The sequence below is a fragment of the Candoia aspera genome, chromosome 1 (assembly GCF_035149785.1).
Source record: "Candoia aspera isolate rCanAsp1 chromosome 1, rCanAsp1.hap2, whole genome shotgun sequence".
Lineage (NCBI taxonomy): Eukaryota > Metazoa > Chordata > Lepidosauria > Squamata > Boidae > Candoia > Candoia aspera.
Genome location: NC_086153.1, coordinates 46,588,313 through 46,604,585, shown reverse-complemented (window position 1 = coordinate 46,604,585; position 16,273 = coordinate 46,588,313). Strand labels below are relative to the sequence as shown.

General features: G+C 40.2%; 1 protein-coding gene across 1 annotated transcript; it reads left to right on the top strand.

Annotated features, from left to right (window-relative positions):
- Positions 1-980: 980 nt before the first annotated feature.
- On the top strand, positions 981-11,654 carry SLC30A1 (solute carrier family 30 member 1). Its single transcript, XM_063303171.1, has 2 exons — positions 981-1,920; positions 6,946-11,654. Exons 1-2 carry the CDS (start codon positions 1,299-1,301, stop codon positions 7,842-7,844), a joined length of 1,521 nt encoding a protein of 506 aa, XP_063159241.1. The 5' UTR covers positions 981-1,298; the 3' UTR covers positions 7,845-11,654.
- The last annotated feature ends 4,619 nt before the right edge of the window (positions 11,655-16,273 follow it).

Here is a 16,273-nt window from a genome sequence, read left to right as displayed (position 1 = left end):
CTAACAGACCTCTCTGGAAACTTTTAAAACCAATCCAGTAACAACAAATTCAGACATGAAACCAGGAAAATTAGATTCATATTCTCAGTTGCAGGCTTCAGTGGAGGGTGGAGGACCAGTCCTCTTCTCTCAGCTTAAAACACCTCACAGGAATGTCATGAGAATAACACGTAGGGCAGATACATATCCTAGTCTGAGCTCCTTTGCAGGAAAGGCAGGGCGCAAACCTCAGCAGTTTTTTTTCTTTCACTCCCTGCAGGGTTGATCGGCAGATATGCATTCGCGTATCCAGGGGGGCTGCGAGAGGAGGGCTGCGCCTGCCGCGTCGCGTGCGCGCTGACAGGTTTCAACCCGTCCTGGCCCTCTTCCAGCTCCCCTTCCCCCAGTCTTCTTCCACGTCACGGTGCGGTGGCAAGACACGAGGGTGGGGGGAGAGCTGTCAGTGTCACCGAGGGAAAAGGGGAAGCTCGGGCCGGGCGCCAATAAGTCCTGCGAGGAAGGGGCCGCCTCCGCCTGGCGGGGCGTGTGAAAAACCGGGGCGAAGGGTGGGATGGGGGAAGGGCAGAGGAAAAAAGGAAGCGTTCCGTTCGATCCTCGCCACCACCTTTTGCACCAGTCCCGAAAAAATGACTCTTTCGGAGGCGGGTCCAGAAAGAAGACTGATAGAATGCTATGCACCGTGACCGAGCACCTCTTCCAATCAAAGTCATCGCCCTGCCTCTTAGGCGGTACCTCCGAGAGGCCTGAGGTAAGCCAGGCCAATGGGAAAGCCATTTGGAGGCATGGCGGATGGTTTGTCGAGAAAATCCCCAGAGGCCAATCGGGCGGGGAGGTGTGAGCAGTGCCGCCCGGTTGCCGGGGCCGTAGCCAATGAGGAAGAACCAGGTGGGCGGGGCCTGGTGGCGGGTGGCTCTGGGGTTCCGTGTGGAAAGGAGTGTTAGGGGGTTCGGGTGCAAAGTTTAGTTTCAAACCGTCTGCAAAGAGCGGCGGGGTGGTTGCTCTCGCTTCGTGGAACGCCGTCTATATAGAGGCGGAGACGGCGCGGCGGCACAGAGAAGGGCTCGCCGACAGCGACGACCAGAAGCCTGCTGGCCCGTGGGCGAACAGAAGCCCGGCGCTCTTGGAGGATTGCTGCGGAGCCCTGCCCCGCCAATAGTGGCGATTTCACCCGCGGCAGCCGCCGTGGCACCTCCACTGGCTGAAGAGAGGTGTTGCTTTCCCCGCTCGTCCTCCCTCGCGGGTCTGGTTCGGCAGCAGCGCCTTTGCTAGGCGGCTGAGCGGCTCCGCAGGCCAGCAGCATGGGCGTGGAGAGTCCGGGCGAGCGCACGGCTCCGGCTCGGCGGCGGCGCGGCTGCCGGCGGGTGCGGCTGCTGTGCATGCTGGCGCTGACTTTCGGCTTCTTCGTGGTGGAGGTGGTGGTGAGCCGCTTGACGGCCTCCCTAGCCATGCTCTCGGACTCCTTCCACATGCTCTCGGACGTGATGGCTCTGGTGGTGGCCCTCGTCGCCGTGCGCTTCGCCCAGCGCACCCGCGCCACCAAGAAGAACACCTTCGGTTGGGTGCGGGCCGAGGTGATGGGCGCCCTGGTCAACGCCGTCTTCCTGACCGCGCTCTGCTTCACCATCCTCCTGGAGGCCATCGAGCGCTTCACCGAGCCCCATGAGATCGAGCAGCCTTTAGTGGTCATCGGCGTCGGGGCCGCCGGGCTGCTCATCAACGTGCTGGGGCTCTGCCTCTTCCACCAGCACGGCACCGGCGGCCACGGCCACTCGCATGGCGGGAACGGAGGGGGAAGCCACCGCCGGAGCGGCTTCCGAGGCAAGGCGGAGCCGCCTCTCGGCGACCTACATAAAGAAGAGGAGACCAACACCCTGGTGGACAATTTCAGCAGCTCCAATGGAGTCAGCCTGGAGAAGCTGGGTGAGCCGAGGAAGGGGTTGGTGTGGGGAGCAGATGCGGAGGGGCATCTGACCTTAGCTGATAATGTTCAGAGGTATCTAGACCCAAGCCTGCATCGGAAAGTGCTCTTCCTAAGCCGGTGAGAATCGTTAGGCTTGAATTCCATCTTGCCCAAGTAAATAAAGGTGATAAAAGAATACTTACTCCTAGCCCTCCTGGCCCAGGGCCCATTGTGCCTTCTCCTTGGGCTGAACATGGGAGCGATTTTATCCTTTGCTCTGAGATTGTGCCATGCTGACCCTAATTTACTCTCTTGGCAACCCACTGCCATGGTTACTGTTACATCATCATGCCCTAGCACACAATTTGAGCATCTTTTGCTTTGGGAGATTGCAACTTTTTCTCTAATGTGATGTATTACTCATACGTTCACTAGCTTTTCTAGATCTCATGATCCTAAATATTGCTGTAGGCCTTTCCAGGCTTTCTTTATTAGGCCATAAAGAGAAGCCTTCTTATAGTATCTCATTATTCTTTGATCAGACTGAATTCTGACAACCCGGAATATGGGAAATGTTCATCAGTTATTCATAGCCACAAAAAACTATGTTTTAGAACCCCACTTTAACTAAAACACAAAAGCTTTGTGTTAGTGGCAAATACTGTGAAAGGTTATAGATAGCTTTCCTGTAGTGCATTTAAAGTAATTAAAATTGCTAAACAATGTTCCTCTCATAGAAGAGAATTCTTTCAGTGTACCTCTTCTCTTGCACTCATCTTCCAGGTATCTCATCAGAACAACTAACAGCACTGCAGTTAAAGCTGCCCTTTGTAATATTGGTTCTAATTGCTTGAAGAACTTTTTCCAGTAGCAAAATTTAACATAAAACTTAGTTATACTAGGAAGTATACATAGACACCAGCTGTCATGGTAGATCTGGTATGCAGTTCTCTCTCTGAGCATGCACAGAATGTTTGTCATTCTTTACCCAATTATGTAGTTGTAGCTTTTTTGCAGACATGAAATACTGAGGAGTCATTAGTGCAGTGCACCAATATGTTTTCTCCAGCATATATTCTGATTTAATTGCTTTGCTTAATTCTGTTGTCTTTAGAGGTTTAATCACCAAGCCATCTACTTTTTTTGGACAAAATTATTTGGATTGCCATATCTTATTATTTTTAATTATTTGGACTGCTACTTGAGAGCTAGTGTTGTGTACTTGCTCTCAAGTTCTAGTCAGCCCTCGGCAATGGAAGTTCACTGGGTGACTTTGGGCACACTGCTTTCTCCTTAGCCCAACATACTTCACAGAGTGGTGGTTGTGGGGGAAAATAGAAGATGGAAGGGCTGTGTATGCCACTTTTATCTCCTGAATGAAAGGCAGAATATAAATGTAATAAATAAAATAAATGCAGAATTGTTCCTTTAAGGGCTAGTTACATTGCAGATGTAGAACTTGTTCCCTGTCATGGAAGTGAATTCCTCTGACCATATTCTACATTTAATATAACTTTAATTTATTTTAATATAATATTGATTTATTTATAATTTAATCAGAGTTCTGGGATTATAGATTATATAAGAAGATTGGTTAGTAGGATTTATTGCTACTGTTCCAACTCATCTGTTGGCATCAGTGTTACCATTTATGCAAGCAACTGCTTTTCTTAAAAGTTTGTATTTGGCCTTGGGATCATTGTCATCTGATTCATACAATAAGATCAGTAGTGCCAGTGTGATTATGCTGCTGTATTTGCCCCATACACCTAAAAGTGTCTTGAGTTTAATAATAAGTTGCAAAACTATGTCTTTAGCTGTGGCTAAATGCGATCAAAACTTTTATTACCAGTCAAATCTAAAACACAAAGGTTGTGGAAATCCAGATCTGGGAACAACCTCATTTGTAAAGGTTTTGCAACATGAATTCACACTTTAAAAAGTAGGTCTGTCTTGGTAAGATGATACTGGAAATGCTTCTATGAATGATGGTATTTATGATTTAACCCAGATTATTTTAATCTAAGTTTTACAAATTACTGTTGTTGTTTATTCATTCAGTCACTTCCGACTCTTAGTGACTTCATGGGCCAGCCCACGCCAGAGCTTCCTGTCCGTCGTCAACACCCCCAGCTCTCCCAGGGACGAGCCCGTCACCTCTAGAATGTCATCCATCCATCTTGCCCTTGGTCGGCCCCTCTTCCTTTTGCCTTCCACTCTCCCTAGCATCAGCACCTTCTCCAGGGTGTCCTGTCTTCTCATTATGTGGCCAAAGTATTTCAGTTTTGCCTTGAATATCATTCCCTCAAGTGAGCAGTCTGGCTTTATTTCCTGGAGGATGGACTGGTTTGATCTTCTTGCAGTCCAAGGCACTCTCAGAATTTTCCTCCAACAATTACTAGTGAGGCATAAAATAGCCCTGGCAATAGTTCATTGGGAGGAATGTTAGTCTGAAGACAACATTGTCATCGTGGTAGCCTGCCCTTCAAACCCTGTTTACAATGCTGTGGTTCTAAGAACAAACATATGTCTCCTTAAGTAGTTCCTGTAGTGGCTGTTAAAACTTGAAAGTTTAGGCTCAGATATTTAGATAGGAGCACATATGTACAGCATTCCTGGTATATTAATACATATATAATTGCTGTTTTCAGCACCTACAAACTTAACTCTTGATCTCTACTATTGGGAGTTGGAAAATCATTATAGAGGTGGAGTCAGTTTAATGAAATGAGTGTGGGAGATGATTCAAGTTCCACTGGTTACATTGCTGAAATCATTGAGCAAATAGCATTTTGCTCATCATCCGTATCTGCAACATAACTATTCTTAAACCCATTTTGTAATACAGCACACAGAAAAAATGGTCTCTCTTGATATAATGGCTGTTTTCTCCTTTTTGTTTTCCAGCATGAAAACAATTGCTTATTTTTTTGTCTGCAGAATGCTGCTGATCCAAATCTAGAATTTCACTGAGTGGGCAAAAAGGCAATTTTCATTCCCTCCCATTCAACCTGCAGTTTTATGTACTCTAGTTCCTTCCCCAAGATGTGGGTTTTCTGGAAAAAAAATTAAATGCTGTATGCAAGTTTTCCTATACAATAAGTATGAATTTGTTTTCCATTTTTCTCTCAATATCTAGTCAGGACCAGTATTTGGACAGCATTATTTGATGTAAAAAAAAATTAAATTTAGCCTATTTTATGAGGTTTAAAGAAATTAAAAGGTTTGGTACATAGAAAAAATAACTTTTATTGGAAAGCTCAGAACAGTGGGATTCCCAGTGTAAACTTTTCTCAGATGATGGTGCTTCCTCACTTTGTCCTTTTATTAGCTTTCTGTAGATGGCCTATATTCTTTCAGGACTTTTTTTGTAGTAAATACTACTTCATCCTCATAGCCTTGTTGGTATAGTTTTGTGTGCACTACTTGCACTTGGCAATTTTCTTCTTATTTTTATTGGCTTCAGTTGTCACTTTTTTGTTTAGATTAAGGTCTGAGAAGGGGGGTGAGCAAATCAAGTCCATTTCAAGCAGACTATCAGGAACTGACCACGGAGAGGCCCAGGTCATGAGTATATGCATAACATACGTATGAAACTGCCTCTGGTTTCTTCCTATCTATTTAATCCATAGCAGGTGGTCTTCCAACATAATCAGTCCAACCACAAGGAGGCTAGCTACAGGGAAGAACAATGAATACTTTCTTTAATTTCTCTGCAGCTTTTTTAGTTGATTTACCAATTCTTCTCTCTTCCAGCCATTGGAGCCAGCCGTAGAATTCTTGCTTCTTAAAATCACTCGAAAAGCAAACATTAATAAATTCTGAAACTGCCAGACTTTCCCGAACATAAAAACTTATGACTACCTCCCCACATCTACTCTGGGAGGATTCACTGGAAGTAATGCTAAGTTTTAGAAGGAGAAGGGAGATTGATGAAAATCAATTTCTCCTAGTGAGAAATTGTGAATTAGCTCAGAATACAAGTGTGATTGGAAGCAAATCCTGGATTCAACCCAGTATCAAAATCCAGAATACTCTGCATTTCATTTATAAAACAGATGACTAACAGTTATATCAGCTACTGCAATTGACAATATAAGGTCATGATCAGGATATGCTATCTGATGCTCTTACGATGTTTTGGATTTGAACTCCCATATACCAGTGTGGGCAATAGTGAGGGCATCAGCTTTCATACTCCTAGTTTTAATGATTTTCTCTCCTTTTCACTGATAATTTCCACTGCTTCCATGATGTGTCAATATGAGTATACATTCAGGCACATGTAAATTAATATATCTCTGTAGTGATAGTTTTTCTGTGCATGTGTGTTATGCACAGTGGGTGTCTCATTTTTTTAAAGTAAATTGTTCATTATGCTCAAAAAAGCAGCTTATTTTTGAAAGTAGCAAATGTCTCAGTTCTTTCTCCAAATCTTTCAGTGTATGCCTGCATATTCCTTTCTTCCTTTATTCATCTCTAATTATGATTATTAGAATTTTGCCTCAATGATTTAATAAATCTAGGAAAGCTAAAGAGTGCTTGAGCAAAGAAATTGGCTCTGAATCATAAAGCAAGCAGCCTTTCACAGTGTGGAATTCTTCGGAACTTCTAGCCAACTCCCATCATTATGGTAGCTAGTCCAAAGTATCCTGAAAGCACTAGATTGGGGACTGCTGCTCTAAAGCTTTGGTCTGAAGCTAATGTCAGGACTCAGAAGAGAACCACCTGTCCAGTGTAAGGATTGCACCAGGAGTATAGCACTCTATTCTGATTAGAAAGTTTTGAAAGGAGAGGAGAAGAATTTTGGTTATTTGCTGAAATGTTAACATTGGGCCTTCTATTTTCCTTGTTCTAGAACCCTTAAGAGATCAATAAATGTCTCCATAAGGCAGACATAATAACGTAAATGCTTCTGGATCCAGACTTTTGCCAAGAAAAATGCTATTTTTAATCAATCCCCTTCATGTAGTACATTGTCATGATGTTGTTAACTCACTCACAAAGTTCATATTTGCATAAAAATCTTGCTCTTGTCTTTGCAGGTGATGCGGTAAAAGAGAGCCAAATGGAATTGCAACCAAATGGAAATATTAGCGGTCACTCCTCTATAGATATGGAGGTTGAAGAAGACGCCAGTGCTCAGCTCAATATGCGTGGAGTGTTCCTTCATGTTCTTGGAGATGCCTTGGGTTCAGTTATTGTAGTAGTGAATGCCCTAGTATTTTACTCTTACTGGATTCCATGCCCGGAGGTTGGGGATTGCATCAATCTTTGTGTTAATGACAATTGTAAAAACTTCACTCAATTTTCTCCACTTGAACTAGAACAAATTCCTGTAGCTGGTCCTTGCTGGGTTCTGTATTTAGATCCTGCACTGTGTCTGATCATGGTTTGCATTCTACTCTATACTACTTATCCTCTGCTTAAAGAATCTGCCCTTATTCTTTTGCAAACTGTTCCTAAGCAAATTGATATTCGCTCTTTAAATGAGAAACTACGTAAACTGGAAGAAGTAGAAGCTGTCCATGAATTGCATGTTTGGCAGCTGGCAGGAAGCAGAATAATTGGCACTGCTCATATAAAATGTAAGGATCCAGAATCATACATGAAAGTGGCAAAAGATATTAAGGAGATTTTTCATGATGAAGGGATACATGCAACAACCATTCAGCCTGAGTTTGCCATTGTAAGCTCTGATGATGGTGTAAGTAAATGTGAACTTCCCTGCAGAACCCAATGTGCTCTGAAGCAGTGTTGTGGGACTGTGGAAAAGGCCACTGCAAAGAAGATAGAAAAGTCCCCTTCAGTTAGTATTTCCTGCTCTGAAATAGTTATTGACTCTCCACAACAGAAAACCCGGAGGACTAAATCAGAATGTATACCTGCTGTAAAATTAGAAGCGGAGCCTAATCCCAGCAAACAGTTTGAATCATCTTTGTAATTCCCAAAGTTATGCTGAATGAAGTATGGATTCAACTACAAATTGGTTGCAAGAAAGACTACTATTAAAAAGAGAAGTTGCAAAGAAATGTAGTTGTTGAAGTTCCTGTCCTTGTCACAACAGTGAAATCCTGTTGAAAAGAACATGCCATCCTGACACAACATATATTTGTGTTAACTTGAGGCTAAATAGCACAACAATTATGCAGAGCCAGTTTCAACTTTCTGCCTGATGCATTTTTGTTGAATTAAAAATTAAAATGATTCTTCAATAATCCCCTTTTCCCTGAAATTAGTTTGTATTAAGCTTCTTATTGGGATCGTGCTTTCTGCTTCTTGATTTGTGTGTGTGCTACCTTTTTAAAAATTACAACTAAAGGGAGAGGACACCAAACTTGACAGAATCATTTTAAAAAGTTCACTGCTTGGGAAGTGGTTAGATTTCCTACTAGGTGAAAATGAACGCTATTTTAAATAAACATACTACGTAGCATTAATAATGGCATTTTAAAACATATCCATTGTCATTGACAGATCCGATTTTTGTACTGAGCCTGTGACATAACGAAAATCAGTTGCTTACTAAATAGGAATTGGAAAATTCCCACCTGGATTGTAAAATTAACTGTTTAGACAAAAACAGGATATACTTCTTTTCTCCTTACCTTTTTTCTTTATTATATAGATCTTAGAATTTAAACTCTATAATAGAGTTTGCTGGGACTAGAGAGCCAGAGCTGGTCTCTGTCTTAGCAGTGTTATCTGTGTTGTACCAAAATAGAGATACTGCATCTGACCTATAATTATTAAAAAAAAGGGAAAAAACATAACAGATCAAATTCATCAGCATATATTGCTAAAACTTTAATATATTTCTTACTTTTGTAAAAGTATTTATGACTTTACTGAGCCATTTATTTTTTGTTGGATAAAATTACTTCGCTGAAATACTCAATTCTTAGTGAACTCTAGGCAGCGGCCTATGGAACAAGATTGCTGCCTGCAGCACTGGTTCAGATATCATGATAAACTTTATTTGTGCAACAGGAATGAATTGCAGCGAGCTTTGAGCTGATGGGCACACCCATTTCTCTCCAGCACATCCATAAGGACTAGTGATGAGAAGTTTCTGCTTATTACCTTCAGTTTAGTGTCCTAGCCAAATCCTAAACCATTGTCTTAATCCCTAGTTTGAAGTTGTCTTTTTTCAAATACATTCAAGGCACAAGATTGAACTGGCTGAAATTGTTACAGAGAAATATGGTTACTGTTAGCCACAGTTTGTCAGGTTTGGGAAAGCCAAAAAGTGATTTATCAAAAAAGAAGTAAATGCTTCTGGTTTTCTTTTGGCCATATAGAAGAGGGAACTGGAAGGCATGTGAGCCAAAGTCTTAGTGCAGTTTATTCCAATTGTAGTAAACTCATCTTCCCCAACTGTATTCCAGATGATTTGGACCATCATCTACAGCACTATGCCCAATAGTTAGGAGTGATGAGGTAAGTTAGTCCAAAACATTTGGAAGGCAGTAAGTTGCTGAACACTGTTATAAATGATGGTTATTGTGATGTCTGAACTGCCTTCAGTCACTACTCTTACCTGTGACACTTTGCATAGTCAATTCCTGCCTAAGTCAATCTTGTATCCTCTGGAAGGTTTTAAAGGCAATTCCACAAAGTACTTCTTAAAATGAAGTAGAGGAAAGCTGCTCAATTCTGTTAGTTACTTGTGCATGGATTTATAGACCTACTCTAGCTTAAAACATTATGGTTCCGCTGGTTACAAGTTTTAAACTGCACAGCCAGCTTTTTTTTTCACTTCCAGATGATTAAAAATAGGGCTGATTACAAATTCTGAGTTGACATTAATGTCAATACTGAAGCATTTTTTAGAGCTGTTAACTGGATTGTTTTCCAATAGTGTAAAGATTGTAAAATGCATAGAGAAAAGACACTGCAAGGAATGAAGGCAGGTGAAGTGAGTGTCACAGCCCTCCTTTATTTTACATAATAAAACTATTCCACAGTTAACATTATGGTGTGTTATAACATTTTACTTCTAAAATGATCAAGTACATTAGCAAAGCATTTGTGTTTCTTTTGTTTAATGGCCACCTGTTAATACTCATAATTTGTTTCCCATACATCATTCCAAGCATGAAATAATTGTGTGATATAATTCTCATGTTGCTAGTCTAATTGAAAAAAAAAATCAGTTTTGAAAATCACCTACATTTTTCTATTGTATGGACAATGCAATATTGACAGAGCCAGAACTCTGGAAATGTGCAAGCATGTATGTATGAACAGACACAAAAAAGCTAAATAATATAAAATACTATAAATTAGAAGTCTGCAGCTAAAGCTTTCTAATTTTTGAATGCTTTGAAGTTTGGACTCATTAAAAAAACTGCAAGCCTTTTTAATTTCTTAGCATGAACTGACTGATTTTATTTAGGTTAGTTTGTATACACAGTGGAATATACAGTAATAGGCTGTTTCCAATTTTTATTCTTTCAAAAGAAACTTTGCTGCATCGTCTTACTAAACACGAAGTTTAGCTTTCATTTTGAGTATGTAATGCAGTGATTAAATAGGAAAGCATCTTACATGTTTGTCAGGTTTGGTCCTGCTTTTTATTATACAACAGCTTGTTTTTGTGGCAGAATACGTTGTATCATTCCTATTTTAACACGTAATGTTTCAGGAATATTAGCTAGGTCATTTCCTAGTTATATTTGAAATAAAATTGAACACCTTGAATATCTTCAACCGCAGGAAGCTTTTTTTTTCTTTTTGTATTTGATTATATTGAATATTGAAGCCAATTTTGCAAGCTTTTTTTCTTCTGAGCGGCACTGTATGGGGGGGGATGCTTCAGTTACAGACAGACCAGTGGTAGTGGACACATTCTGCTCAGTATATGGTTTTGTGATAAATTTACCTATCCTTCAGTGAGTATGAGATGGCTATGTGAATCTGTTTTGCTGCAATTTCACATGGTTTTTTTCTCCAGAAGTTATAGTGTATATATCCATCATGTGCAGTATGTGTTCCATCACAAATGCACAGTTGAGTGAGTGCTGTGTCACTGTATGATAGGTAACGTAAAGGTACTCAAATGGTGGTAAATGACCGGACTATCTGTTGCTACTTAAGTGTTTGAAGGAGTGGCCTGTAAAAGAAAGATAGGCCTTTCCAAAGAGGACCGTGTGTTACCAAAAGTTTGGCAGAATGCTTCAAAACTACTTGAAAGAAGTACTGCTCCAGATGTCTTTGTTAAGGTTTGCCTTTCTTTCAGCTGTGGCACTCCTGCTGTATGTAAAGCAGTTTGCAGCTGGGGCCTGTATCGGAGAGAACCGAGGTACTGAGCCCATTGAGTTAATGGGAAACCATTGGGGGTAAAATGCACTTTCTGGCACTTCTCCTTGATGGGGGAAATCATTCTAACTCTGCATCTCCTCTTTTTGATTTTTTAAAGTTTATGAAACTTGTAGTGCATATGTAAGGATATTAAGTACAATATTTAAATATGCTGCTTTAATTTCGCAACAGCATCAATGTAGCATTTTTGGGACTCTGGCTTATGTTTACAGAACAAGTACTGAATATTATAATGTAGTTTGTTTCTATCTTACACCATCTCATTGCCTCTTGGTGGATTGAACGGCACTAATAATTCATGTGCCTGAAATAAGGTATTTGATTATGTTCTCCTTCTGTGTTAAACCAAATGTAGCCTTACTGATAACAGGAGCTTTCATTCATTTGTATGATCTTGGGTTATGTCATTAAACTGCTTGTGTGAAGATCACTTCCATGTCTTAGAAATATGTGAGCCTGATTTTTCCCCACTTGTGTATGTATGTATTAAAGCATTCTTGAGCATAGTCTCCAAATCCACACACACTGCTGTAGGGAGGGAGGCAACTCCTTTTGTGCTTTGTGGGTTGTATTTGAAACCAGTGTTTGGGAGATCTAGTTGGTATAGCTGCACTGATTACAGTACTATTGATAACAATGAGCTTCTGTTAAACCAGTAATGCTATGGTGTTTCTTTGCATATAAACTAAAAATTGAGAAGGAAATAAATGTTGCTAAATAAACTATGATAATTAGCACAGTACTTTGTTTCCCCCTCTCCCTTTTAACAGCTCCTTCACTTGCTAAAATGGCTAAAATTCGACTGCATCTTCACCCTCTTCCTTCCGATCCTGAGCAGCTAATAAGAGCTATAGAAGATACCATATCTGCATATTTGTTTAAGTAACATTCTAATAATTTTTTTTTTCCTAATGGATCAGCAAATTGTCTATAGTGTTTAAAATGAATAGAAGCATTCAGGAGCATAAACAAAAGAAAGGTTTAAAATCTACAGGATGGCAATGCTGTTAAAAACATAAAGCTTCCCAGTCTAATCTAAAGCCCTGGGATATCCTGGTTCTCTTATATCCAAATGCTAACTAGGTTCACCTCTGCTTAGCAATTTGGCTAAGTAGTATTTCTAGTAGGACTGGGTAAAATGCCCTACAAGGCCAGTTCTTTTATTAGTCTGTTCAGGGTATCCTAAATGAATGAATGGTTTATCGAGAGGGATGCTAAATAAATTGGGACAAAAAGCTGCCATATTTTAGCTACATGGTCTGTAGTTTTAATCATTTAAAGGTCACTTGTTTCTTGGAAGTGCTGTAGTTCTCTATTTAAAATTGTAGCTGCTTGAGAATTTTCAAAAAAGATTTTGTGAGGCGGGCCTACTTTTTTTCTCCCTTACTATGCTCCTAATAAAATTCTTCCCTCTTCACTCCCCACACTCATAGCTACAGTATTAGTCCTAGAAGGCAAATAACTTCCATGGGCACTATGAAAAAAATACGGCACACATTTCAAACATAAATTAATTTTAAATCCTCACATAATATCTCACATGGAAAAATATTTGCCTAATAAAACCATATCAAGGATAAAGCTAATACTCCCCCGCACCCCTATAAGCAATTGTGGGGAAAATCAGATTTTTAGTGTTTGTTTTTCATGTTTAAATTTTTACCATGTTACTAGTTTTTTTTAAAGAAAATGCTCCACGGTTGCTAGGACACTTAATCGATTAGAAATTTTTGCAGATTTGGTGTAAATTGGGTTATTTCCTTTAAATGAGAATGTGTTTTATACTATCATTAGGAATGCTATGGTATTGGCTAGTTAAGATGTAAATGCTAATCCAGCTGTTCACTTTATTGCCTGCCAGACTCCAGTGATATTAGAACATTTATTGTTTACCTCTGGCTATTTGGTAAGTTAATGGTTATATTCTGAGCATATGTGTGTGTATATATGCAAGCAAAGCATGTTCAGATTTAAATTTTTCATTTCCACCTTTTAAATTCTTTTTCAAGGACTATGGATATAAGTATCTTCAGTGTTTACCTACTTTAGAGATCCAGTAAGATGCTTGCCTTTAGTTTTTGCAATCCTAGGAATATATGTGCATCTGCAAAATATTTAGTTGAGCTTACTTTTTTATTTCATATTAGGTATCCCAGCTTGATTTTTTTTCTATTTACATTTTCCTTTGAGCCCTGCAGAAGCACCTATTGCTTACATAGCTGGTAAACTGCCATTATTTGTCCTAATACAAAGTGTGAGTTGGCTTCTCCTGTTTAATCCCAAGTGCCTGCCTATTGTTGTGCACTTTAACTTTTTCATAAATGTTGTGAATTGACCCATGAATGGAAAATACACATCTGCATATAGGTAGCAGGCAAAGACTTTAACTTGATCCTTCCTCTTGAAAAGTTCAGTGAAATAATTCAGAGTATTCCTTATAGAACTGTCTGCTGTATAGGACTGGCACCTGCAATTTGACCAGCTGTCCAGGCAACGTACATTGTATTGTCTATTCCTTCTTAAATTAAGGTGCATGTATCACATTAATACTTCCTGGAACTGAATGAAATTAAGTTATGTTTTTATCATTTTAGCCATATTCTTTCTGGCTAGAGTATGGATATGTTGAGGCTTATTCAGATGGTAGAATCCTTCCATAGGAAAGGCTGGCCTCAGGGTCCTAGAGGAAAAATGGGATAGAAATGTAAAATAACAGGACATATCCTGTTCTTTTGATAGAGTGTGTGAAACAAGTCCTATTTTGAACGGTGTTTTTAATAGTAAACACTGTGATCACATTTGAACAATTACTTAGAGGAGCCCAAAGTATTTTTGACATGTTTCTTCAATAATGTTAAATATTTTTGAACTGGAGAACAGTTGCAAAAGCCAATTTTGATATAGCATTGGCTTTTTATCTTTTGAAGAAAGTAAAAACGATCCTTTAGGTATTAGAATTTTTTAGCTTTGCCTACCATATCTCTTTGGATTTTTGCTCATGCGCTTAATCTGAGCCATGTATGTTGTGGTATAAAAGTTACATTTTCACAATTTATGAAATCCCATTTGATAAGAGGAAAACCTAATTTACATACAGAAGAATGAGGTTAGCAAAGAGTCTTGTCCTGCTGGGGGAGGCTTACTGGTCTTTTCACTTGGAGATACATTTAGTTGTTTTAAAAAATCACTCATCACTGTCTTCTTTTCATCATGTCCTTAGGGACACTCTTTTTTCTTTAAGATATTTTAAGGCCCGTATAAACCTATGACTGCCACCAGCCTGGCCCATGGCAGTCAATGCCAAGCTGTGCTAGTGCCACACCACTGCCCAGATCTGTCTCTTAGGAGTGAGGAAGTAGTGCGACAACAGGCAACATACATCCCTTGGAGTAGCAGGCCAGACTTTCCATCCCCCTTCACATCTGTTATAGTTGCAACTGTGCCATGCCTGGAGAAGAAAAGAGAGGCAGGAGAGTCAGTGTTTGAGAGGGTGGACAGGCATGTAGATACGGTGCATTGTATATTGAGACTTTAAGAAGACTTTTGACTCTCACCAAAGAGTTTTCAGTTAGCTTAGTAAGGTTGTTGGTTAAGAGGACAGTTCCTGTCATGGGTAGGTAACTAGTTAAAGGACAGGAATAAATGTATACTAAGATATTCCTTCTAGAAGAAGAAGGACTGACATGATTATGGATTTTTAACAGTTATATTTTCTTTGGATAGCCAGAGGCAATTTCTATAGCAGTTTTGCAGAAGTGTAAAAAATAGAGTTTAAAAATAAAAGATTTTTTTCTTTAAAAAAATGGTTTTTTTTTAAAAAAAAAGGAGTAAGTAGCATTTGTATCCTGTACGGTCTTTTTTGATACCATGTTTAGTTCAGGCTCTGTAGGTCTTTGAACACATAGCCCTAATATCTTATTTTGCAGGAATCTACCTGAGTGTTTAATCTAGATTACCTGTTCAGGGACAGGCTTAACCTAGTGTTGCACTGAGCCTTCAAATTTGTTAAGTTGGGCCTGTCTTTAGCAAATTTAAGGGCTTAGAAGGTTTGAGAAAATGATTGAAGTATTTAATTAAATTTATAAACCACCTCATTCCAGGGATTCTAGGTGGTATACAAAGTCAAACAGTGCAAGGACCAATATAATAAACGATAAAACTGCAACCAGTAACAAGCAATAATGTCACAGATTGTCCTCTTCCTGCTAATCAACAAAGAACTTCTGGAATAAGCCAGGTTTTGACTATTTTCTAGAAGGCCATAAGAATGGGGACCATTCTTGCCCCAAGAGTAGATTCCAAAGGACAAAAACAGCCATTGAGAATATAGTCCTCAAAAGATGGTGATCTTGAGGATTCTGTGGAGGCAGTGGTATTATTTAGCTAGTTTGCCTTGGTTCTTATGAACCAGTTGTTAAACACATCTTCTGCGGAAGAGACAGAGGCTCATCAGCCTGAGCCTGAGTGAAAAGCTCACTGTCTCCAGAAGCAGGAGAAGGTCTGGGCTGGACATCTGACTTTTGCTGCTTGTGTGTCCCCACTGTTCACAGTTCATGCTGCAGCAGTCTGTGAAGGAGGCTTCTCCCAAGATCCAGGACCAGAGACCAGCAGGCCAGCCAAGAGGGAGGAGGAGCAAGGTGGAAGCCATTGTTGCCCAATATAGATAACACCTCTGTGGAAACTTGTCTTCTCTTGCTGGGCAGATGTGAAAGGTTACATACTCCCCTTTTTGGGGGGAGATGGGCGGTGATAGAAATTTGAATAATTAATTAATTAAAAAGGGGATTGGTGGAGGGGGCAAATCAGAAAATGTGTGATGACATTATGCAAATGCCATGATGTATACTTGCGTTAGATGTTAAGATGCAGATACAGGAGGGTGGCATTTGTGTGGTGACATGACCATCATTTTGGCATCATGGCAGTTTGCTGTGGCTGCCTCCAGTGGGGAGATTCCGGTTCAGAGATAGAAATCCTCCTGAGGGCCAGAAACTTCTCTGTTCTAGGGCTCCTGTTGGACCTGCCTAGAAAGTAGATGGAGAGTATAGG